General features: G+C 43.9%; 1 protein-coding gene across 1 annotated transcript in view; it reads left to right on the top strand.

Moving 5' to 3' along the window:
* Nucleotides 1–25702, top strand: part of GLDC (glycine decarboxylase) — a 117349-nt gene that overhangs the window by 48130 nt on the left and 43517 nt on the right. Inside the window, exons 9-15 of the mRNA XM_050761698.1 lie at nucleotides 2108–2213; nucleotides 4515–4654; nucleotides 6200–6280; nucleotides 9114–9211; nucleotides 9712–9796; nucleotides 9972–10013; nucleotides 11133–11275. Coding sequence (XP_050617655.1) covers nucleotides 2108–2213; nucleotides 4515–4654; nucleotides 6200–6280; nucleotides 9114–9211; nucleotides 9712–9796; nucleotides 9972–10013; nucleotides 11133–11275 — 695 coding nt within the window. The remainder of the gene's footprint in view (nucleotides 1–2107; nucleotides 2214–4514; nucleotides 4655–6199; nucleotides 6281–9113; nucleotides 9212–9711; nucleotides 9797–9971; nucleotides 10014–11132; nucleotides 11276–25702) is intronic.

Below are 25702 nucleotides of genomic sequence, written 5' to 3' on the forward strand. Positions count from 1 at the left end.
GGTATATTCCTAACAGTGAAATTGCTGGGTCATATAACTCTACATTTAACATTTTGAGGAACTTCCAGACATTTTCCAAAGTGGCTGCATTATTTTACTTTCCTACCAGCAGCATATGAATATTCTAATTTGTCCGTATTTTCACCAATGTTTATTACTGCCTATCCTTTGGTTATAGCCATCCTATTGGATGTGAAGTGATAATCTCATTGTGGTTTTGTTTTGCATTTCCCTAAAAACTAATAATTTTGAACATTCATTAGCTTTTGATGCTTTTAAGTACCTTAATTGTATTATTGTTATTTTATTTATTTATTTTAGAGATGGGGTCTTGCTATGTTCTTCTTTCTCATCTTGAACTCCTGGGCTAAAGCAATTCTCCTACCTTAGCCTCCCAAAGTCTTGGAAATACAGGCGTGAGCCACCGATTCAAGCCCATTGTATTTTTAAGTTTGTCCAATTTGTGGAAGAAATTGTCATTTTCTTGGTCTCTATGTTAATTTCTTGGTTCTTCTTTTGATATTCTAATGCCCTTTGAAGTTTTTAAAAAGTGGTTTTACACTTCTCATCAATGTGTTGTTCAGCCGTGTGATATAGCCTTCTGATTATGGAAGGAATCATCTCTAGATTAAAAAAAGACATGAACCAACCTCTACAATATTCTGGTGGAGGCTTCCAGGGCATTCTGTGAATGTCAGGCCTGGGTTTCTGTTCCCCAGCAACACAGCCATGAGCATTTGGGCACAGTGTGTCATAGAATCTTTACCTCAGCCTTTCCTTCTCCACAGTTGTAAAGTGCTGTGGATTTTCTGTATTTATTTCTGATTTTTTTGTTTGTTTGTTTGTTTTAGACGAGTCTCGCTCTGTCCCCCAGGCTGGATTGCAGTGGCGCGATCTCGGCTCCCTGCAAGCTCTGCTTCCCAGGTTCAAGCAATTCTCTACCTCAGCCTCCTGAGTGGCTGGGACTACAGGCACCCGCCACCACGCCCAGCTAATTTTTTTGTGTTTTTAGTAGAGATGGGGTTTCAGCATCTTGGCCAGTCTGGTCTTGAACTCCTGACCTCGTGATCCACCCGCCTCGGCCTCCCAAAGTGCTGGGAATACAGGCGTGAGCCACCGCACCCAGCCTATTCTGATTGTTGTAAGCAGTTCACAAGAGTGTTTACACTTTGTCTAAGACTTTTAGTACAAGAAGTACAAGAACATCTATTTCTGTGTTTTCTGATGTTTCTATCTCCTCATTTACTTCATTGTCTGCCGACTTCACCTTTGGAAACTGTTTCTTATTTTGCATTGGCTCCATAGAGATTTCCTCTAGCAGTCTAGCAGAAAAAAAGATGTACCTAACAAAATGGACTCAGTATTGAACATCAACTGTATTGTGCAGAGACATGGTTTCGCGTTGTCAACAAGGCTGGAGTCCAGTGGCGCAATCATAGGTCACTGTAACCTCAAAATCTTGGGTTCAAGTGATCCATCTCGGCTTCTGGAGTCACTGGGACTACAATTGCACACCACCCTGCTCGCAGCTGAAGTGCACATTTCCATTTTTGCCAGTCCTTTGCCACAAATTCTCCATTCAACTCTTGGTTGGCAGAAGTTCAACCTCTAGTGTTTTATTTAAGGTCTTAGGAGAATTTTATTCCCAAAGTTCTTGAATGTTTGAAAATTGCTTGTTCCTTTTTATTCTTGAAGAATTGCCTGATTGAGTGTAAAATTCTCAGATCTCACTTTTTCTCCCTGAGATCTTTATTGCTTCATTGTCTTCCAACATTAAATATTGCTTCTCAATATCTGATGGTAGTGTGATCTTTGCCCTTAAGGGTGACATGATTTCTTTGCATGGAAGAAGCCCTTTGTAATGGTCAAATGTGAAGGTTTAGTACAGTAATAACTCCAGGGTATCTTGGATGCTGGTTCCCTTCAGGTAGTCAGGCAGGTTATACATTAATTGTCCACAACTATCAAAGAATGTAGGCAATCTCATCATTTTGTTTTGTCCCTGTCTTCAGTTTTGGCATCCCAAGTCAGGTAATTACTCCCTCCCACTAATTGTCTTCCATCACGTGATTCTTTAAATGATTCTTTAAATGTTCTTATCTTTTAGGCCCTCTTGGCGAATATGGCTGCCATGTTTGCAATCTACCATGGTTCCCATGGGCTGGAGCATATTGCTAGGAGGGTACATAATGCCACTTTGATTTTGTCAGAAGGTGAGTTGGTAATCTGTCTAAAACGTTTGGGCATAATAAAATTGATAAAGTTGAGTAAGTAAAATTGAAAATATTGTATATCCAATACTCTATGCAAAATTAAGTCAAATGAGAATCCAGGAAAAATAAGTTCAACACCTATGATTGAGTATTTTGTTGTTGTTTTCTTTCTTTCTTTCTCCTTCCTTCCTTCCTTCCTTCCTTCCTTCCTTCCTTCCTTCCTTCCTTCCTTCCTTCCTTCCTTCTTTCTTTCTTTCTTTCTTTCTTACTTGCTTGCTTGCTTGTTTTCTTGCTTGCTTGCTTGCTTGCTTCATGGAGTCTTGCTCTGTCTGTCTCCCAGGCTGGAGTGCAGTGGCACGATCTCGGCTTGCTGTAACCTCCGCCTTCTGGATTCAAGTGATTGTCCTGCCTCAGCTTCTCAGGTAACTGGGATTACCCGAGGTACACGCCACCGCATCTGGCTAATTTTTGTATTTTTGGCAGAGACAGGGCTTTGCCATGTTTTCCAGGCTGGTCTCGAACTCCTGACCTCAAGTGATCCACCCACCTCAGCCTCTCAAAGTGCTAGGATTACAGGCGTGAGCCACCATGCCTGGCCTAGACTAAGTGTTAACATTTTTTTCTCTTTTACTCCTGGCAAGCTGTGATATTTTTAATATATCGGACTCTTACTCTCCCACCAGCCCCAAACATAGAAAGATGAACACCTTAATAGAAAAATAGGCAAAAGACATTAAATGTAATTTTAAAAGAAATAAGTATACAAATAAATGGTCAATAGACATAGAATTTTAGCCTCACTATTAATGAAAGAGATATAAAATAAAGCAATAAACTAGTATTTATCCCATTACATTGATAATCAGAAGAATGCTGCTGTGTAGTGAGTTGGACATGGTTACTCGTGTCTGTAATTTCAGCTAGTCTGGAGGCTAAGCCAGGAGGATTGCTTGAGGCCAGGAGTTCAAGACCAGCGTGGGCAAGAGCGAGACCGCATCTCTATAAAAAACAAAAATAGTCCAGGCACAGTGGCTCACATCTGTAATCCTAGCACTCTGGGAGGCTGAGGCAGGTGGATCACTTGAGATCAGGAGTTCAAGAGCAGCCTGGCCAACACAGTGAAACCCTGTCTCTACTGAAAATACAAAAATCAGCTCAGTGTGGTGGCAAACACCTGTAGTCCCAGCTACTCGGAAGGCTGAGGCAGGAGAATCGCTTGAACCTGGGAGGCGGAGGTTGCAGTGAGCTGAGATCATTCCACTGTACTCCATCCTGGGGGACAGAGTGAGACTCCATCTCTCAAAAAAAAAAAAAAAAAAAAAGTGATTCAATCATGGTGCATCCATATGTTTGACTATTATACAGCCATTAAAAATGATTTAAGATAGTAATCTATAGGAAAGCATAGATGAGACCAGGTGTGGTTGTTCACACCTATAATCCCATCATTTCCGGAGGCTGAGGTGGGAGAATTGCTTGAGTCCCAGAGTTCAAGGCCAGCCTGGGCAACATGGCAAGATCACTATCTTCAAAAATTTAAAAAAATTATTAGCCGGGTGTGGTGGCATGAGCCCTTGATCCCAGTTACTTGGGAGGCTGAGGCAAGGGGATTGCATGAGCTTGAGCCCAGGAGTTTGAGGATGCAATCAGCTATGATCGTACCACTGCGTTTCACCCTGGACAACTGAGTGAGACCCTATCTCTAAAAAAAAAAAAAAAAAGGCCGGGCGCGGTAGCTCACGCCTGTAATCCTGGCACTTTGGGAGGCCGAGGCAGGCAGATCATGAGGTCAGGAGATCAAGACCATCCTGGCCAACACGGAGAAACCCCGTCTCTACTAAAAAAATTAGCTGAGCGTAGTGGCGGGCGCCTGTAGTCCCAGCTACTTGGGGGGCTGAGGCAGGAGAATGGCGTGAACCCGGGAGGTGGGGCTTGCAGTGAGCTGAGATCATGCCACTGTACTCCAGCCTGGGCAACAGAGCGAGACTCCATCTCCATCTCAAGAAAAAAAAAAAGGTATATATATCTGGTATTACCTGCTCCCCCATTTCTTGAGAAATAATACACCAAAATGTAAGCAATAATGCAATGGTATGGTGATTTTCCTTACTCTTTGATATGTATTTCATAATTTTCTACAGCATAATAATAAACATGTTTAGTTTTTTAAAAAGCAGTCACCAAAGCACTCCCCAGGACCAGCAAGAGTCTAGTAGAATTTATCTCTATTATTCTGTGACATGTCAATGGCTGAGGAGCAGGTTTCTCTATCAGAGATTGGGGTTCTCCTATCTTGTGTAGGTCTCAAGCGAGCAGGGCATCAACTCCAGCATGACCTGTTCTTTGATACCTTGAAGATTCAGTGTGGCTGCTCAGTGAAGGAGGTCTTGGGCAGGGCTGCTCAGCGGCAGATCAATTTTCGGCTCTTTGAGGATGGCACGGTAAGTCAAATTTTCAGTATTTTTACCAGTTTTTCAAATTTTCACATCCCTTCTCATTAAAAGCTTTTCTCTTTGTTTTTAAAAAGTCAAAAGTAAAACTTTAGGCACAGTCTATTTTTTCATGAACAAGTGTTATTTACAATATGCAATACTGTGATCTTTTCAGTAAAGGATCATTCACCCTTTGCTTTCTTTTAGACTTTGTGTTTTCATATGTGGGACTGAAATGCACATATTTTGCTTATAATTGAAGGGGTGGCTCTGCCCCTCCACACCTGTGGGCATTTCTCGTTAGGTGGAATGAGAGACTTGAGAAAAGAAAGGAGACACCGAGACAAATAAAGAGAAAGAAAAAGTGGGCCCAGGGGACCAGCGCTCAGCTTACAGAGGACCCACGCCGGCACCAGTCTCTGAGTTCCCTCAGTATTTATTGATCATTATCTTTACCATCTTAGAAAAAGGGAAGTGGCAGGATAATAGGATCATCTTAGGGAGAAGGTCAGCAGTAAGACAAATGAATAAAGATCTCTGTGACATGAATGAGTTTAAGGAAAAGTGCTATGCCTTGATATGCATATGCAAACATCTCCATAAACCTTTTTAGTGCATAAAGAGCAGCATTGCACTAGCAAGTCCCACCTTTCGCCCTAAGGCGGTTTTCTCCCATCTTAGTAAATAGAACATACAATCGGATTTTACACCGAGATGTTCCATCGCCCAGGGACGGGCAGGAGACAGATGCTTTTCTCTATCTCAACTGCCAAGAGGCCTTCTTTCCACTTATACTAGTCTTCCTCAGCACAGACCCTTCACAGGTGTCAGGCTGGGGGATGATCAGGTCTTTCCCTTCCCACGAGGCCATATTTCAGACTATCACATGGGGAGAAACCTTGGACAATACCTAGCTTTCCTAGGCAGAGGTCCCTGCGACCTTTGGCAGTGTACATGTCCCTGGGTACTTGAGATTAAGAGAATGGTGATGACTTTTCACAAGCATACTGCCTTCAGGCACTTGTTTAACAAAACACACCCTGCACAGCCCCAAATCCTTTAAACCTTGAGTCACCACAGCACACGTCTCTTGCAAGGACAAGGTTGGGGGTAGGGTCACAGATTAACAGCATCTCAAATACAGAACAAAATGGAGTCTCTTATGTCTACTTCTTTCTATATAGACACAGTAACAGTCTGATCTCTCTTTCTTTTCCCCACAATAATACTCCTCTCTTCACAGTGTGACTGACTTTAAGATAAAGACTCTGATAACTGATACGGTAAAGTAGATTAAGGGAAGAAAAAGATAAGCATGTCTAGCTTCAAAAGGAGTGTCCTGAAGCCATGGAATGTTAGAGTTCAGAGATGGCTGGCAAAACTCGAAGCCTTGGGAAGCCTGGGACTGGTCTAGCCACCTTCCTCTAAGCCTTAGCTTGGATTATAATTGTACCCTGATATTTTGGAATGACGGGATTTCTCCCCTTTGACCTCTCTTGGGATTCCTCTTGGAGTTTAGAGTTGATGTTTTCCATTTTGTTTTTGTTTCTGTAGCTTGGTATTTCTCTTGATGAAACAGTCAATGAAAAAGATCTGGACGATTTGTTGTGGATCTTTGGTTGTGAGTCATCGGCAGTAAGTAAAATAAAAGCACACATTCCCCGTCATGGCTATTAGAGGTGGTAGTGAAGGTAGCTTATCCCCTGAGTGTGAGGGAGAAGGGGCCCAAGTGTGACAGTGGTAGCTTGTTGTTAAAATTATTCCACTGACTGTCACTTGCTGGTCACTGCTGACAGCTGGAGGCCACTGCTATAGGGCTTCAGCCAGTAATATGCAGCCAGGCTAGTTGGAAAGATGGTTAATGGTGTTTCACTGAACATGCCTCTAGGCTGGGCACGGTGGCTCACGCCTGTAATCCCAGCACTTTGGGAGATCAAGGGGGGATGGATCACCTGAGGTCAAGAGTTCGAGACCAGCCTGACCAACATGGAGAAACCCCGTCTCTGCTGAAAATACAAAATTATCCAGGCGTGGTGGTGCATACCTGTAATCCCAACTACTCAGGAGGCTGAGGCGGGAGAATCACTTGAACCCGGGAGGTGGAGGTTGCAGTGAGCTGAGATTGCACCATTGCACTCTAGCCTGGGCAACAAGAGCAAAACTCCATCTCAGAAAAAAAAAGAAAAAAGAAAGAAACTGCCTCTAATATAAAGATGCAAGACATTGGTATCTTGGTTATGTCATTCATTGGAAAACTATGATATTCATTTAATACATATTTATTGAGGACCCAATATGTGTCAGGTGCTATGCTAGGCCCTGAGGACACAGTGGTGAATTAGACATGCTTCTTGTCCTCATGGAGCTTACAGTTTATTAGGGATTCAGACAAGCTTAAGATTAGAATCCAGGTGGGTGATGTGTGAAGATGTTCTGGGAGCTCACAGGATGAGCTCCTTACTAACAAGATGAACAGGAGTTATCTAGGCCAAGATGGCACAATAGAGGGAAAGGAAGATGGGGTCCCAATGTTCTAGACACTGGAGAAAGCAGTCACAAAGGCTGGGAGAGGGAGTACATGAAAGTTATAAGCAGTTCAGTGTAATGAATTACTTTCTAAAATATGAAGAAGCGGGGACAAGCAAGAGAAGAGTTACTATTCCGTGGGATGAGAGTGAAAGAGAGCAGACAGTAGCTACCTAGACCTATGGCAAGGTGTTAATCACAACAGCCTACACTGCCTGGTGTGTATTAATCACTAAGTAAATATTTGTTAAATGGATAGATGAAAGGAAGTAGAAATACCTTCCAGAGTGCCAAGTGGTGCTGTCTTGCTTATCTGCACTCTCTTTGAGAGAGGACTTCAAAGGGTTATAACAGATAACATTCATAAATCATCAAAGAAGCATCACGGTGTTCTCTTTTAAAGCTCAATTAATAAACAGGACTGAGTTAGCTCCTTCTCTGTAGAACTCTGCACTAAATTTAATCAGTGGTTAAATTTGGTTCATGCATTTCAGAAATGTTTCTGGAGCATCACTAAGGAGTCAACAGGGCCATTGTTTTAGTTCATTTGCATTGGAGTACCTGAGGCTAAGTAATTTATAAATAAAAGAGGTTTATTTTGCTCATGGTTCTGCAGGGTGTGCTGTGCAAGAAGCGTCTGTTTCTGGTGAGGGTTTCAGGAAGCTTCCTCTCATGGAAGAAGGGGAAGGGGAGCAGGTATCACATGGTGAAAGAAAAAGGAAAAGAGAGAGGAGGGAGGTGCCAGGCTCTTTTTAGCAATCATTTCTCATCAGTTCTCATGGGAACTAGTAGAGTGAGAACTCACTCATTACTGTGAAGACAGCACCAAGCCCATCTTCAACACTGGGGATCACATTTCACCTTGAGATCTGGAGGGGACAAGTATTCAATCTGTATTAGTCATGTTATTAGCCTGGCGAGGAATGAGGATCAAGCCATGTATTAATTATATATTCTGGATATTCAACCCTTATCAGATATATGACTTACATATATTTTCTTCCATTCTGTGGGTAGTCTCTTAACTTTCTTGATAATGTTCTTTGACGCACACACATTTCAAATTTTACAGAAATTCAATTTATCTAATTTTTTGTATGTTTATTGTTTATTCCTTTGGTGTCAATTTAAGAAACCATTGCCAGATCCAAGGTCATGCAGATTAGCGCCTGTATTTTCTTTTTTTTGAGTTGGAGTCTTGCTCTATTGCCCAGGCTGGAGTGCAGAGTTGTGATCTCAGCTCATTGCAAGCTCCGCCTCTCAGGTTCACAGCATTCTCCTGCCTCAGCCTCCCAAGTAGCTGGGACCCCAGGTGCCCGCCAACAAGCCTGGCTAATTTTTTTGTATTTTTAGTAAAGACAGGGTTTCACTGTGTTAGCCAGGATGGCCTTGATCTCCTGACCTCATGATCTGCCTGCCTCGGCCTCCCAAAATGCTGGGATTACAGGCGTGAGCCACCGCACTGGCCTATTTTCTTCTAAGCTTTAGTAGTTTTAGCTTTTAAATTTACATCTTTGGCCAGGCACAGTGGCCCATGACTGTAATCCCAGTACTTTGGGAAGCCAAGGCAGGCAGATTGCTTGAGCCAGGAGTTCATGACCAGCCTGGACAGCATGGTGAAACGTTGTCTCTAGAAAAATACAAAAATCAGCCAGGTGTGGTGGCATGCACCTGTAGCCCCAGCTACTCAGGAGACTGAGGTAGGAGGATCGAGCCCAGTAAGGCCGAGGCTACAGTGAGTTGAGATTGTGACACTGCACTCCAGCCTGGGTGCTAGAGCAAGACCCTGTCTTTAAAAAAATAATAGTAAGTAAATAAATGTGTACAATTATATATTTGATCCATTTTGAATGCTTTGTGGCCCAGCCACCCAGAAGCCTGGATGTCCACATGTGGCTCCAGGCACAGCTCTGGCCCTGTCATCTGTGTGTTTCTCCTTCAGGAACTGGTTGCTGAAAGCATGGGAGAGGAGTGCAGAGGTATTCCAGGGTCCGTGTTCAAGAGGACCAGCCCATTCCTCACCCATCAAGTGTTCAACAGGTTTGTGTGTCTTGTGTGACTTCTGCGTTTTGTGCTTTGGCAATCAGCTAGGGAGCTCGGCAGAGTGCTGCTGCTGACTTCGCCTGCCGTGGCCTGGTTATCGTGGCTCAGCCGTGGCTCGCAAGTGTCTCATCCTCGTAAGCATCCCGTTCCTGACTTGGAAAAGCACACTTTGTTTCCTGGTGGCTCTGCTCCCTTGGCACAGTCAAGAAGCAGGGATGTGGGATGAATAATTGCCAGGCTGAAGTTCATTCCCAAGAGCCCTATATCCTCTTCTTCCCAACCTTCGACTCATACCCACAGTCAGCTTATTGTCCCAGGCATCCTCTGAGGTTTGTGGGGGTCTGTGCCCTTCTCTCTGAGTGTAGTTGACATATTGTCCATGGCCAAAATTGATCTGCATTTTGAAGGTAGATTTTGGTGTGTCTTATATTTCAGGAGGATGTGCATGGCCTCATACCTACTTTTAGGGCCCCTAATTCTATGTTTTGTGTTCACAGTTACCACTCTGAAACAAATATTGTCCGGTATATGAAGAAACTGGAAAATAAAGACATTTCCCTTGTTCACAGCATGATTCCACTGGTAGTTATTTGTGGCCTTTTTTCTCATTTCCAAGCTACCCCAATCCCACCTCTCTTGGTCCTACCTAATATGCTCCAAGAGCAACAAAGGGGTGGCCATGCTGGGAGAATGGAGGGTTGATTGATGGACTACAGAAAATCACTAATGTGATACATTTTGGATGTGCTTCTTAAAGGGATCCTGCACCATGAAACTGAACAGTTCGTCTGAACTCGCAGTAAGTGGCTCACTTCTATAAGTGGATGCTCAGCAAAGGGCTGTGTTCTGGCTTCCAGCTAAGCCCAGAACTAGTGAAATCTACTGGGACTGTGATTCTGTGATTGAAGAACTATTTTAATAATTCTTCACCTTGCTATTCACCAATCTTGGGAGAATCCCTGTATTTCTCACTTCATCATTTAAATGTATGAGTAAACTTATTTTTTCAGTAAGATTAATTAAATATATATGGTATTTATGCCTTTCTATCCTATCCCTCACCCACCCCCACCCCCTTTAAACCTGTCATATTAAAAGCTTTTTGAAAAAAATTGTTTATAGTTCTAAATCTCAGGTAGAATTAAGAACCTTAAGCCTTCTTTCTAGAAATCCATTCCTGTATCAGAAAGATAGGGGTTCAAGTCAACAGAAGATCTGTGCAACTCGCTGTTGTGGTTGGCAAGTATCTCTACTAGGCCAGGATCCATTTGAGCAAAGCTTTTTTTTTTTTTTTCCTTTCATTTCTTATGTTTATTCTGATGTGACAAATCATATCAGACAAAAGAAATCATTTTATATCGTGATAAGATTTCCCTCTCCATTCATTTAAAAAAAAAAAAATAGAATCAGGGTCATGCTATGTTGGCCAGTCTGATCTCAGACTCCTGGCCTCAAGCAGTCCTCCCACCTCGGCCTCCCAAAGTTCTGGAATTATAGGTGTGAACCACTGCACCTGGCCTACCCATTTACTTTTGTGTTTGTTTCTTGTTCCACTTAGTGAAGAAAGAGAACAATATATTGCTATATAAGAGTTTATGCCAAGCATACCTGAAGCAACTCATTGTGTTTCATGGAAAGAAATCTATTTGGAGGGCTTTTTTTTCCCTGAAAAGCTAGCAAAACATTGCATTTTTGTATAAGTTCCCTTTCTGGGCAACTATGTCCCACTTTTAAATGAAGACAGTAATGGTACTTACCTTATAAGGTTGTGGTGGAACTTAAATAAATTAACATATGTTTAGCACTTACAACAGTGCCTGGCACATAGCTTTTCTCATCATCATCATTATTATTAAAGTTATGATTGCTATTGCTATTATCATATGTATATATGCATTTTTGTTCTCTTTCTTTTCAGCCTATCACATGGAAAGAATTTGCAAACATCCACCCCTTTGTGCCTCTGGACCAAGCTCAAGGATATCAGCAGCTTTTCCGAGAGCTTGAGAAGGATTTGTGTGAACTCACAGGTTATGACCAGATCTGTTTCCAGCCAAACAGGTAAGGGCATTTCTTTTCTTGTTGTTTCAGCAACCTATTGTTTTATAGCATACACCCCAAAACCTAAAGGCTTCGAACAACAACTTGTTATTTATGTTATTCTATGACTTGCTAGACAGTTCCACTACACTGGGGAGGGCATGGCTAGAAGGTGCACCATGTTCTCCCTCACATAGCTGGTGAGGAGCTGTGGGCTAGGAGTGCATTTGAGGATGTTCACTAGGGCCTTGGTTTTTCTCCATATGGGGCTCTCCTTGTAGGTCCTTGAGCTTCCTTGTTCCTTACAGCACAATGTCAGGGTTCAAAATGCGTGTTCCCAGATGAAGCGTGCAGAAGCTGCGAATCTCTAATGGCCCAACCTCCTAAGTTACACTGCATTCCTTCCAGATTAGTCTATCTATTAAAGCAAGTCACAGGGCGAGCCCAGATTGAATCAGGGAGGGGGCAACACCTGGGTGTGAATGTTGGGAGATGTGGTTCATTGTGGGCCATCTTTGGAAGCTAGCTTACTGCACCTGTCAGTGACACAGCATAAGAAGAAGAATCAAGCACACATGCTGAATTCCCACAAGTGTCTCAGTTTAGCAGGGCCAGGAGAACCTGGATCCTGCTTTGGTAATGTCACTAACTTTGAAAGGTCCTGTCTCCTCTTCCAGCCTCAATTTCTTTGTAAAGGAAAACTTTGAAGAAGAAAAGTGATTTTCAAAAGCAACAGCCTCCAGCAAAATCTCCTGGGCACTTGTTAAAAATACAAATCCAGGCCCCACTGCAGAGGTACTGATCATAACCTCCAGGGGTTGAGACTAAGAATCTTTATTTTTATTTTTAAATTTATTTTTATTTTTATTCATTCATTTATTTTTTGAGATGGGGTTTTGCTCTTATTGCCCAGGTTGGAGTACAATGGCATGATCTTGGCTCACCGCAACCTCCGCCTCCCACATTCAAGCAATTCTCCTGCCTCAGCCTCCCAAGTAGCTAGGATTACAGGCATGCGCCCCCACACCCAGCTAATTTTGCATTTTTGGTAGAAATGGGGTTTCTCCATGTTGGTCAGGCTGGTCTCTAACTCCTAACCTCAGGTGATGTGCCTGGCTTGGCCTTCCAAAGTGCTGGGATTAGAGGCATGAGCCACCACGCCTGGCCTAGAATCTTTATTTTTAAGACAAAACCAAGTGATTCTAATACCAGGTCAATTTGGAATCCCCTGGATTTGCGGTCTCTCTGCCTTCATGATGATAGATGACAGATAGACAGATGATAGATTGATAGATACATAGATAGATGAATGATAGATGGGCAGGAAACATATTATCAGTGTGTGAGTTTGCATGTTAGAACATCTTCAGAAAATGAGTTATGGTATCTGCCCCTAGGTTTTCCACCTACTACTGCTTAAAGTGTAGTTCTCTACCAGCAGCCTCAGAGTTGATCCCTCTGGGAGCTGGTTAGTAACACAAAATTTCTGTTTCAAGATGCCCTTCCTCCTGTTTTGTAACATAGACTACACAGCAAAGCCATGTACTTTGTAAAAACAATACACCCTATAAAATACAAACCCTTTGGGAAGAGGGTATGTGGCAATGAAAGGATACAGTGCTCTCAATTGTGTCTTAAAGTCTCACTTCATAAATAGGTAGGAGCTGATAGCATGAAAGTCAGGCTTTGGTATACCTTCGTTAGAACTTCATTACTCATTTTTGTTTTGTTTTGTTTAAAGAGAGGAACCTCAGTGAATTCTTAGCCTTGAGGCAATGATAGTTATTAAATGTTGAAAATTAAGAAATTTCGCCCTCTAGTGACGGAATATAATCACATCTTCACTGTCATATTGGAGAGTGTTTTTTCAAGACTATTTTAATTCTGGTTATTAGCTCTTGCAGTAAATTATGATTCCAGCCAGGGTCCCAGAAGACTGACCTAAGAATCAGGAAATTTGTCTTTTTAAAGCAGTGGTTTACAACCTTGGCTAGGAATTAGATCCCATGGTGACTTTATAACATTCCTGATGCCCGTATCACGATCCCAGATTGAATCATAATCTCAATGGAGAATGACTGGGGTGATGGAAGGGACCCAGGCATGAGTATTTCTTTACAATTCCCTACATGATTGCAACTGGCAGCCAAGGTTGAGAACTAGTGTCTTAGACATTTCTCCGTTGCTTTTCCTTACATACCTGGTGTTCTTTCTTTGTCCTAATTTTTCTCATTTGTATGATGGACAGTGAGACTCCACACCCTATCCCAGTCTTGCAGAGGGCAAGAGATCTTTATCACAATGTCATTCCTGGTAATGATGTCTTCTCCGGTTCCTGAGATTCCCAGCTATAACATCCATTCCCAAGAGCTGATTTGAGCATGGCAGGGGCTTTGCATAAGGTTTAGGCTTAGATGAAGGAATGAAGGATGTTTCTGGTCATCAGCAGAAGCTACTGTGACAGATGGGAAAATGCCTTATTCTTTGTTGAGAAAGTACAAGGGCCATGCTTCTAGTGAGTAAAAGCAATTTGGTGTCTTAAGTTGCAGAAAAAAAGAAGGGATACAACACCTATTCCATATATAAGTGATTTCTTTTTTTTTTTTTTTTTTTGAGACGGAGTCTCGCTCTGTTGCCCAGGCTGGAGTGCAGTGGCCGGATCTCAGCTCACTGCAAGCTCCGCCTCCCGGGTTCACGCCATTCTCCTGCCTCAGCCTCCGGAGTAGCTGGGACTACAGGCGCCCGCCACCTCGCCCGGCTAGTTTTTTGTATTTTTAGTAGAGACGGGGTTTCACCATGTTAGCCAGGATGGTCTCGATCTCCTGACCTTGTGATCCGCCCGTCTCGGCCTCCCAAAGTGCTGGGATTACAGGCTTGAGCCACCGCGCCCGGCCTAAGTGATTTCTTTTTGACCTTGTTTCAACTCCTATTTTGGCTTCTTTGTGCTAATCGCTGCACGAGTGGATGACAAGTTCCTTCTCTTATAATTATTCTGTGTCTACAACAGGGCTTATATGTTGGCTAATTTGTCATGATGTACTGCTGGCTAGAGTCCAGTGAAATCTAGGGGACCTATACGCACTTCACGTTTTTTGTAAGAAGAAACACAGGCAGGCTTCTTGACTACTCTGCACAGAGGAAGAATTTCAAATACCATGTCAGCCACTGACATTATACTCAAAATAGCAGGCGCAGTCACAGGTATCATCATGGAACCATTTCCTGGTAATTTCATTTATACCTGACTAATTAGAGTCAGTCAGTGTGTCTGTAGAGTTCTGTAGTAACAAAAAGTTTTGAATTTGAATGTTTCCTTTCCTTTTCATTATTGTATGATATTTCAGATATAAGCACGACGTATTTTTAGGAGGTAGCCTTAGTAGTATTTCACAACTCTAAAGTATTTTTTATTGTGGTAAAATATACATAACACAAAATTTACTGTTTTAAGTATTTTTAAGTGTACAGTTCAGAGGCATTAAGTATATTCACATTGTTGTACAACCATCACCATTATCCATCTGAGAGCTTTTTAATTTTCTCAAATTCAAGCTCAGGACCTGTTAAACAGTAACTCTTCATTTCCTCTTTCCCCTTTTCCCTGGCCCCTGGCGGCCACCGTTCTACTTTCTGGCTCCATGAATTTGATTACTTTAGGAATCTCATATAACTGGATCATACAATATTTGTCCTTTTGTGTCTGGCTTATTTTACTTAGCATAATGTCTTCAAGGTTCATCAATGTTGTGGCGTGTGTCAGAATTTACTTCCTTTTTTCTTTTTTTCGGATAGGGTCTCATTCTTTTGCCCAGGCTGGAGTGCAGTAGCAGGATCTTGGCTCATTGCAACTGTGGCCTCCCAGGCTCAAGTGATCTTCCTGCCTCACTTAGCTTCCTCCCACTTAGCTCGGACTACTGGCATGCACCATTATGACTGGCTATTTTTAAACATTTTTGTAGAGACAGGGGTCTCGCTATGTTGCCCAGGCTGGTCTGGAACTCCTGACCTGAAGTAGTCCTTCTGCCTTGGCCTCCCAAAGTCCTGGGATTACAAGCATGATCTCCTGCGCCTGGCCTACTTCCTTTTAAGGAGGAATATTTCATTGCATATATAGAGCACATTTTGTTTATCCATTTATCCATCGAGGGACACTAGGGTTGTTCCATCCTTTCGGCTATAGTGAATAATGCCACTTTACATTGATGTGCAAGTATCTAGTTGAGGCCCTGCTTTCTGTTTTTGTTTTGGTATATATCCAGAAGTGGAGTTGTTGGATATAGGGCAATTTTATGTTTAATTTTTTGAGGAATAGCCATTCCCCCCAGCAGTGCACAAAGGTTCTGATTTCTCCATATCCCCCACCAACATTTGTTATTTTCTGTTTCTTCAAGTAATAGCAATTGTGAGAGGTGTGAAGTGGTATCTCATTGTGGTTTTGATGGCCATTTCCCCAATGATTGGCGATGTTGAGCATCTTTTCATATGCTTACCATGCATTTGTACATCTTCTGTGGAGAAATGTGTATTTAAGTCCTTTGCCCTTTTTAAAATTGGGTTTCTTAGGAGATTTGTTGTTGAGTTATAGCAGTTCTTTATATCTTTTTTTTTTTTTTTTTTTTTTTTTTGTGATGGAGTCCCACTCTGTTGCCCAGGCTGGAGCGCAGTGACACCATCTCGGCTCACTGGAACCTCCACCTCCCAGGTTCAAGCAATTCTCGTGCCTCAGCCTCCCGAGTAGCTGGGACTACAGGCGCCTGCCCCCGTGGCCAGCGAATTTTTTTGTATTTTTAGTAGAGACAGGGTTTCGCCATGTTGGCCATGCTGGTCTCAAACTCCTGATCTCAGGTGGTCCGCCCACCTCATCCTCCCAAAGTGCTGGGATTACAGGTGTGAGATACCATGCCTAGCTTTTTTTTTTTTTTTTTTTTTTGAGATGAAGTCTGGCTCTGTCGCCCAGGCTGGAGTGCAGTGGAGCGATCTTGGCTCACCGCAACCTCCACCTCCCAGGTTCAAACGATTCTCCTGCCTCAGCCTCCCAAGTAGCTGGGATTACAGGTGCCCGCTATCACACCTGACTAGTTTTTGTATTTTTAGTAGAGATGGGGTTTCACTATGTTGGCCAGGCTGGTCTCCAACTCCTGATCTCAGGTGATCCTCTCACCTCGGCCTCCCAAAGTGCTGGGATTACAGGCGTGAGCACCATGCCCAGCCTATGTATTCTTAATTCCTTATCAGATATATGATTTACAAACATCACCTCTCATTCCATGAGTTTCCTTTTCACTGCTTTTTGATGCACGAAGGCAACTCTAAATCTACAATAAACATAAAGGATTTGCACCTTATCTAGCACAATGTCTGTGGCCTTCTCTGGTAAATATTATCTTTTGGTCAACCCGGATAGTCTAACATTTACCCACTCTTAGTCCTTTTTATTTACATTAACTTTTTCATTCCTACTATCCATGATCTACCATGGTGCAATTTAGATTTATATTCTGTATTATTTGCATTGACCTGACCCATGAAGGAGACATAGACCCTGACTGGAGAGAAGGCCCTGCACTGGAAATGCTATGTTATTGACCCAGATGCCAGTTGGCCCTGAATGCTGGCAACTGTCTGTAAGAGATGCCACTATGCCTCTGGTATGTTGTGTCTTATTTGGGGTTTCCCAAAGTCAGACCCTGAAACAGAGACTTCAGTACAAGAAGTTTATCTGGTTGCTGATCCCAGACAGCACAGTGGAGAAGTACAGAGGTGAGACAGGGAAGTGAGGAAATCTGGAAAAGGTTGTATTAGTGACCAGGTTATCACCATCACTGTGTGGGGTTCTAGAGCTAGGTCCCATTGGGGACACTGTGGGAGACTGGATGGAACATGCCTTCGGTTTGTCCCAGTGAAGAGCTGAGGAAACCAGAATATTTAAACTGCTCCTTCGTTGCCCAGGAAGGACTGAGAGGCTGGAGTCAGCAATACTTGTTCTTCATTTGTTGAGGGCCTCTCCCCGGGGGCCTTAACCCCTCAATACTTGAGGCTTGGTAGTTATGGCCTGTCTTTTAACCAAGCACATGCCTGGCAGAGAATGTCCTCAGGTGGAGAGACACAGATGCTTGAGTTCAGATACAGTCATTTCATATGGGAACTGTCCACAGAAGCTGGAAGTGAGCTTCAGGATGAAACAAAGACCTCTGAGCAGGACAATGATCCTGTCTGCTACAGGTTGCCTATAGTAGGCATGGCTTTTGGCAAATGGATAATAAGTATTATATAACTAGACTAAGGAAGGAGAAGAGATGCCAGTGCCTTTCAGGGGAAGATGGCAGCCTGAATGGGTCCTGAATGGAGAAGTGGACTGACAGGAAGGTAGGATCAGGAAGTGTTATTGAGCAAATGGGCTTGCTGCCTGATGTGCACAGAAGCCAATAACTATGGCACCAGCTTTTGAGAAAAGAAGGGCTTTATTTATTGCAAAACCAGCCCGCAAAGAGACAGGAGTCAGCTGAAATTTCTCTCCCCAATTTGGGGTCTGGGGCAAGTTTTAAGGGATCAGAAGGCAGAGGAAGGGATTTGGGAATGCTGGCTTGGCAAGGTGTAATTAGAGTGCTTCAGATTTGACAGCTTATGGTAAGGTATTCTTCCAGGTCTGTAGACCCCTCACTTCTGAAGAAGTTCTGGCATGCAGGGTCTGGTTCTGTTCCAGTCTTCTTGGTTCCAAGGGGAGGAATCCCTGGTTCTGGGTGTTGTTAGAAGTCAAAGCTTTTTCTATTGCACATGCCCAGGCTACATGACTTGCAGCTGTGGACCCTGTTATACGGTAACTCAACATTTTGTTATCAACAGAATAGGCCCAGTGTGGGCTGGTCCTGCGATTATAGAAGCAGAGAGCCTGCAGGAGTCAGGGAGCCCTAAGGTGAGGGCAGGAGTTCTTTGGGGCCTGAAGAGAACTTGGCTTATGGAGATCCACAAAGCCTGAGAGGAAAGGCAGTTGTCTGAAGGAATGTTCCTGGGTTGAAGGTCTCTCTGGCCCTCAGAGTACTTCAGGGGGAAGGAAGAGTGGGGCCAGGTCTTCTGTAGTTCTGAGACTGTGGATTCTAGCCTTTGTAGGTGAGGAGATTCTCCCAGGGATGCTCCCATAGCCCCCAACAGAGGACTGACAGCTTGCAGACTGGTTCTGCTGCTTAAGATATTGCAACAACCTGAACTCAGCCCTAAGGGTGAATGGAGCCATAGCCAGCAAAGGGAAAATAGCTGCGCACCTCAGTGGACCCAGCAACAGAGAGGAATCACAGGGAGAGTGCTCAGAACAGGTTGCCCGGGCAGCCAGCACTATAGGCACTGGCGTGAGGCAAAGTCAACTAGTTATAGCACTACAATTTTGATCTCAGAGCTGGCTGACATTCAGTATTAAGTAAAAAGCACATTCTGGAACTAAAATCATGAGTTTTAATTTTAAACAATCAGGACTGGGCACAGTGGCTCACAATCCCAGCACTTTGGGAGGCTGAGATAGGAGGATCACATAAGGCCAGGAGTTTGAGACCAGCCTGGGTGACATAGGAAGACCCCATCTACAAAAAAATAATAAAATTATCCAATAAATAATCAGGATGGGATACTCTTGAAAACAAAATTAGTGACTTGGAAAATTACTTAGAGGAAATATTCCAAAACAAAAACCCAAAATACAGATTAAAGCTATGAGGGAAATGTTAGGGAACTCAGAAGACAGATTCAGAAGACCCAGCATTTGGGGATGAGAACATGGAAGAGTTAATTAATACTCATCTGAAGAAGTGAGAAAAAAATCATATAACCAAAATGATGGTAAAAAATGAAATGATTAAAGATAAAAGCTAGAATGAATGACCTAGAAGATAAAATAGTCACAAGGATTAATAAATACAAAAACTGATTATTGGAAAAATCCAGTGAAATCAGTTAACTTTTTTCTTGCCTAAGGAAAAAATATGTATATACAAATAAGAAATGAGAGAGAACATACTCAGATATAGATAAGATCAAAAGAATTATAAAAGAAGAGCATATGCTACCCAACATTTTTAAAAACAAATTTAAAAACATACAGAAATAAATGATTTCTTAACAAACATTTAGGAACATAAGGGCATGTTGAAAACAGATTAACAGAGGCTGATCACATGGAGTGAAACTAGAAATAACAGAAAGATGAGCAAAATTCACAAATATGTGGAAATTAAATAACACCCGCATAAATAACCAGTGGAACAAAGAGGAATCACAAGGAAAACTAGAAAGTACTTTGAAGCCAGGTGCAGTAGCTCATGCTTATAATTGCAGCACTTTGGGAGGCTGAGGCAGGAGGATCACTTGAGCCCAGGAGTTCAAGACTAGCCTGGGCAACATAGCAAGACCTCGTCTCTCCAAAATAATAGCCTAGCGTGGTGGCAAGCACCTGTGGTCCCAGCTACTCTGGGGGCTGAGATGGGAGGATCGCTTGAGTCCAGGAGGTTGAGGCTGCAGTGAGTCATGATCACACCACTGTACTCTGGCCTGGACAACAGAGTGAGACCCTGTTTCTAAGAGAAGAAAAAAAGAGAGGAAGTACTTTCCAATGAATCAGAATGAAGATACAACATATCAAACATCATGGGCTGTAGCTAAAACAGTGCTAACAGGAAAGTTTATAGCTGTAAATGACTACATTAAAAAAGAAGAAAGAGCTGGGTGCCATGGTCCATGCCTGTAATCCCAACACTTTGGGAGTCTGAGGTGAGAGGATCACTTGAGCCCAGGAGTTCAAGACCAACATAGTGGGACCCTGTTTCCACAAATTAAAAAATTAGCCAGGCATGGTGGCATGCATCTGTGGTCCCAGCTATTTGGGAGGCTGAAGTGGGAGGATCACTTACACCCAGAGGTCTAGGCTGCAGTGAGCCATGATCACACCATTGCACCCCAGCCTGTGACAGAGCAAGATCCTGTCTTAAATAAAAAAGAAAAGAAGAAGAAGAAGTCTGGACCAGATAGTGAGACTTAGTCTCTACAAAAAATTTAAAAAGTAGCCAGGCACGGTGGCGAGTTTCTGCAGTCCCAGCTACTCGAGAGGCCAAGGCCAGAGGATTGCTTGAGCCCAGGAGGTTGAGGCTGCAGTGAACTGTGATGGTGCCACTGCACTCCAGCCTGGGTGACCCTGTTTTAAAAAAAGAAAAAAGAAGAAAGATATTAAACCAACCTAATCTTCCACCCTATGACAACAGAGAAAGAAGTAAATTAAGCTCAAAGCAAGCAGAAAGAAGGAAAGAATCAGGATTCAAGCAAAAAAGCCAATAACATAGAGACGGGGAGCAGGAGAGGAGGGGAATTATAAGAAAATAAAATATAGTGAAATAAAATTTAGAACAACAGATCTTAGCTGTGTAAAACTGCGTATGTGTGTGTCCACAGGAGCACAGGTGGAAAGATATGTGAAAAGATGGGACTCAAACAGTTGTCTCTAGGTGGTAGAATATCAGGTGATTTTACTTTTTGTCCTTATGTTTTTAGATTATTTAAATTTTTTAGAGCCGGCCGGGCGAGTGGCTCAAGCCTGTAATCCCAGCACTTTGGGAGGCCGAGACGGGCGGATCACGAGGTCAGGAGATCGAGACCATCCTGGCTAATACGGTGAAACCCCGTCTCTACTAAAAAATACAAAAAACTAGCCGGGCGAGGTGGCGGGTGCCTGTAGTCCCAGCTACTCGGGAGGCTGAGGCAGGAGAATGGCGTGAACCCGGAAGTCAGAGCTTGCAGTGAGCTGAGATCTGGCCACTGCACTCCAGCCTGGGCGACAGAGCGAGACTCCGTCTCAAAAAAAAAAAAAAAAAAAAAAAAATTTTTTTTAGAGCCTTGATCATATGTTATTTAGTCAATTCAAAAAAGAGATATTTTTATGGTGGGGAACATGCATATTATGAAACAACTAAATGCATAGTAAGTTGGTTATAGGCTCATTTGCACCTGGTTCTCCTGAGCTCAGAGGGTTTCTCCATCAGCTGATGGATGTGTGATAAATTTGGCTTTGAAGCTTGCCCTGGGGCTGAAGACAAAACGTACCACCTCCATCTACCTTACCAGCCCTCCATCCACCTTACCAGCCCTCCATCCTAATAAATACACTGAGGAAGTCTCCCAAGGCTCCCAGTTCAAACTCTGCAGAATAGGATAACATTTAACATCAAGTGGACTCCAAATACAACTCCCTGGTTCTCAAATGACCAAGTAGCAGAATGAAATGTAACTTTCAGGCCTGCATCTGGATTTCTCTGCGTGTGGCCCTGCTGGCTCAGCCTCATCCTTGCTGCTGCGCCTTTCCGCGCTGTCTTCTCATCCAGGGCGTTTCTGTTATGCGCACAGAAGGCTTTTGTTCTTTCTGCAGTCATTCCCTGCCCACATATATACTGCAGCAGGGACCTTCCTCGTCAGTGAATTTTCTTTTTTTTTTTTTTTTTTTTTTTTTTTGAGACGGAGTCTCGCTCTGTCGCCCAGGCTGGAGTGCAGTGGCCGAATCTCAGCTCACTGCAAGCTCCGCCTCCCGGGTTCACGCCATTCTCCTGCCTCAGCCTCCCGAGTAGCTGGGACTACAGGCGCCCGCCATCTCACCCGGCTAGTTTTTTGTATTTTTTTAGTAGAGACGGGGTTTCACCGTGTTAGCCAGGATGGTCTCGATTTCCTGACCTCGTGATCCGCCCGTCTCGGCCTCCCAAAGTGCTGGGATTACAGGCTTGAGCCACCGCGCCCGGCCAGTGAATTTTCTTTCTAAGAGATAATTCATCAGCTCAAGGGAAAGGTTAAGATCTAGAAAACGGGCCGGGCGCGGTGGCTCACGCCTGTAATCCCAGCACTTTGGGAGGCCGAGGCGGGCGGATCACAAGGTCAGGAGATCGAGACCACGGTGAAACCCCGTCTCTACTAAAAATACAAAAAATTAGCCGGGCGCGGTTGTGGGCGCCTGTAGTCCCAGCTACTCGGGAGGCTGAGGCAGGAGAATGGCGTGAACCCGGGAGGCGGAGCTTGCAGTGAGCCGAGATCGCGCCACTGCACTCCAGCCTGGGCTGGGCGACAGAGCGAGACTCCGTCTCAAAAAAAAAAAAAAAAAAAAAAAAAAAAAGATCTAGAAAACGTGAGGTTTTTGAAGAGTCTGTGAGTCTGTTATGTGGCTTCCTACCGAGTCATGTTGTAGGTTTCTCTCCTAGCAACAGAAAAGTGAATGAGATTTAATTCAGGAATAGACAGTCAATATGGATCATAAAAAGGTTTTATAAGTGCTATAGGTTGAATGTTTGCATTCCTTCAAAATTCGCCTATTGAAATCCTAACTCCAGGCCAGGCGTGGTGGCTTAAGCCTGTAATCCCAGCACTTTGGGAGGCTGAAGCAGGCAGATCACCTGAGGTCAGGAGTTTGAGACCAGCCTGGCCAACGTAGTGAAACCCCATCTCTGCTGCAAATACAAAAATTAGCCAGGTGTGGTCGCAGGTGCCTGTAATCCCAGCTACTCGGGAGGCTGAGGAAGGACAATTGCTTGAATCCGGGAGGCAGAGGTTTCAGTGAGCCAAGATCACGCCACTGCACCCCAGCCTGGGCGACAAGAGCGAAACCCCATCTCAAAAAAAGAAAGAAGAAGAAAAATTCTAACTCCAAGGTGATGGCAGTAGGAGGTGAGAGCTTTGGCAGGTAATTAGGTCATGAGGGTTGTATACTCCTGAATGGGATTACTGCCCTTATTTTCAGAAAGACCCCAGAGAGCTCCTTACCCCTTCTACCACGTGAGGACACAGCAAGACCACAGCCATCTATGAACCAGGAAGTGCGTCCTCACTAGACACTAAGTCTGCTGGCTTCTAGGATCTTCGACATCTCGGCCTCTAGAACAACGGGAAATAGCTTTCTGTTGTTTATAAGCCACCCAGTTTTTGGCGTTTTGTTATAGCACCTGGATGGATTAAGACAATAACCATAAATTTTGTCAAGAAACTTTGCTTGATATAGCCAAGTCTTCACAGGTCTTCCTAGTTTCCTTAGGACATTTTGATCCCAAGGGTGTTTGAAGGGCCTGAAAGAAAAAATGTCAAGAAGCTTATCCCTATTTTCTCCTATTTGTTCAACCCATAAACCCCAGGGAGGATTTCCAGCTTGGTGTAGAAAACAGCCAAATAATATTTAATTACCTTTTCATTTCCCACTGAGCCCAGCCGGGCTTGCTTCAGCTTTTTCTCCATAACACTTTGCCACTCTTTAAATCATTCAGCATCTCACAAGTACATTCTAGGAATTGCTGGTTTAGAATTGTGATGTGATGTTTAAGGCAGACAGAAAGAGTAATTAACACCTCCCATGGATATGTAAAGTGAAAGACAAGTTGGAATTATTATTAGCTCACTTGGCTTAAAAAATTGAGGTAGTTGTTTTTGTCCTTAAAAACTGCAAACTGTGATTGTGAATGTAGACGGAGCTGGCCATTGCTTTTCTCAGAATCTCCTTCATGGGAAGATTCTTAAATTGAGGTGTGAACAGGGCTCTCAATGGCTGTCAGAATTAATTGTGCATGAGAATCACCTGGAGGGCTTCTGCAATTACTAAGCCTCGCCCTGCAGAGTTTCTGATTCAGGAAGTCTGGAGTAGGGCCCCAGAATTTGCATTTTTAACAAATTCCCAGCTGATGCTGAGGCTGCTGGTTTGGCCACCAGCCTGTGAAAACCACTGGGTTTACAGAGGTTCTTGGACCTGGCTGCATGTTAGAGTTACCTGGGGAGACTTTGAAGAACTCAGATGCTCTACCTACTGCACAAACCAATTACCTCAGAATCTTTGCTGGGGGTGGAGCTCGTGTGGGAGAGTTTTGGGATTTTTTTTTTTTTGCTTTTTTTGAGACGGAGTCTCACTCTGTCACCCAGGCTGGAGTGCAGTGGCACGATCTCATCTCACTGCAACCTCTGACTCCTGGATTCAAGTGATTTTCCTGCCTTAGCCTCCCAAGTAGTTAACTGGCACTACAGGTGCCCGCCACCACACCTGGCTAAGAAGTGAGAGCGTTTTCAAGCAAAAAAACCTCTCTAATTCTAATGTGCATCACAGGGTTGGAGAGCAATTTGACCTGGAGGAACACCAAAGAGAGTTTTAGCAAGATGGAGGTGGCTATCATGTGCATATCACAAATAATTTAGAGCAGGGAGGGTCAAAAGCCTGCTATTTGCCGTCTCCAACCCATCCCTTCCTGAGCTCATGGTTGACGTCTTTGATCATTTCTGATAAGTTTTCCACCAAGCCTAGTGCAACTTCAGAAACAGAGTGCTCTGGGGGCCAAATACGAGAGACCTGTGAGTCTTCCCTGATTTCCCAAAGAAATACTCAGAATGCCAGGAAGGAGAGAAAGCAGGGTGAGGGATGAGGAGAGCCATCTTTGGGGAAATGTAAAGCAGTCAGAAGGAGCTCCTTTCCCCCAGTTTCCTTAACTCTCAAGAGTATATTTTGATTTTTGAAGTTTGTTAGACTTCAGGGCAGTGGTTCTAACATTGGACTGCACCCCAGAATTTCTTTTTCTTTTTCTTTTTTCTTTTTTTGACAAAGCCTCACTCTGTCGCCCAGTCTGGAGTGCAGTGGTGCGATCTCAGCTCACTGCAAGCTCCGCCTCCCGGGTTCACGCCATTCTCCTGCCTCAGCGTCCTGAGTAGCTGGGACTACAGGCCCCCGCCACCACGCCCGGCTAATTTTTTGTATTTTCAGTACAGATGGGGTTTCACTGTGTTAGCCAGGATGGTCTCGATCTCCTGACCTCGTGATCCACCCGCCTCAGTCTCCCAAAGTGCTGGGATTACAGGCGTGAGCCACCACGCCCGACCATACAGAGTTTCACCATGTTGACCAGGCTGGTCTCGAACTCCTGGCCTCAGGTGATCTACCCACCTCGGCCTTGCAAAGTGCTGGGATTACAGGCGTGAGCCACCGCTCTCGGCCTCAGAATTTCTGATTCAGTATTCCTGGAGTGGAGCCTACGAATTTGCATTTGTTTTCTTTTCTTTTTTCTTGAGATGGAGTCTTGCTGTGTCACCCAGGCTGGAGTGTAGTGGAGCGTGGTGCCGGCTCACTGCAACCTCCACCTCCCAGGTTCAAGCCATCCTCTTGCCTCAGCCTCCCAAGTACTGGAATTACAGGCAGCTGCCACCACGCCCAGCTAATTTTTGAATTTTAGTAAAGATGGGGCTTCACTATGTTGGCCAGGCTGATCTTGAACTCCTGACCTCAGGTGATCTGCCTCCCAAAGTGCTGACCCGAATTTGCATTTCTAACAAGTTCCCAGCTGATGCTGATGCTCTCTATTGTCTGGGGACTAGACTGAGCGTGAGAACCACTGCTCTGAGGCGCTCTTCTGATACCAGCTGATTGATCTATGTTTTTTGACTAGATAGCAAAGGTTAATCATGGAACTA

The sequence above is a fragment of the Macaca thibetana genome, chromosome 15 (genome assembly GCF_024542745.1).
Source record: "Macaca thibetana thibetana isolate TM-01 chromosome 15, ASM2454274v1, whole genome shotgun sequence".
In the NCBI taxonomy this organism is placed as follows: domain Eukaryota; kingdom Metazoa; phylum Chordata; class Mammalia; order Primates; family Cercopithecidae; genus Macaca; species Macaca thibetana.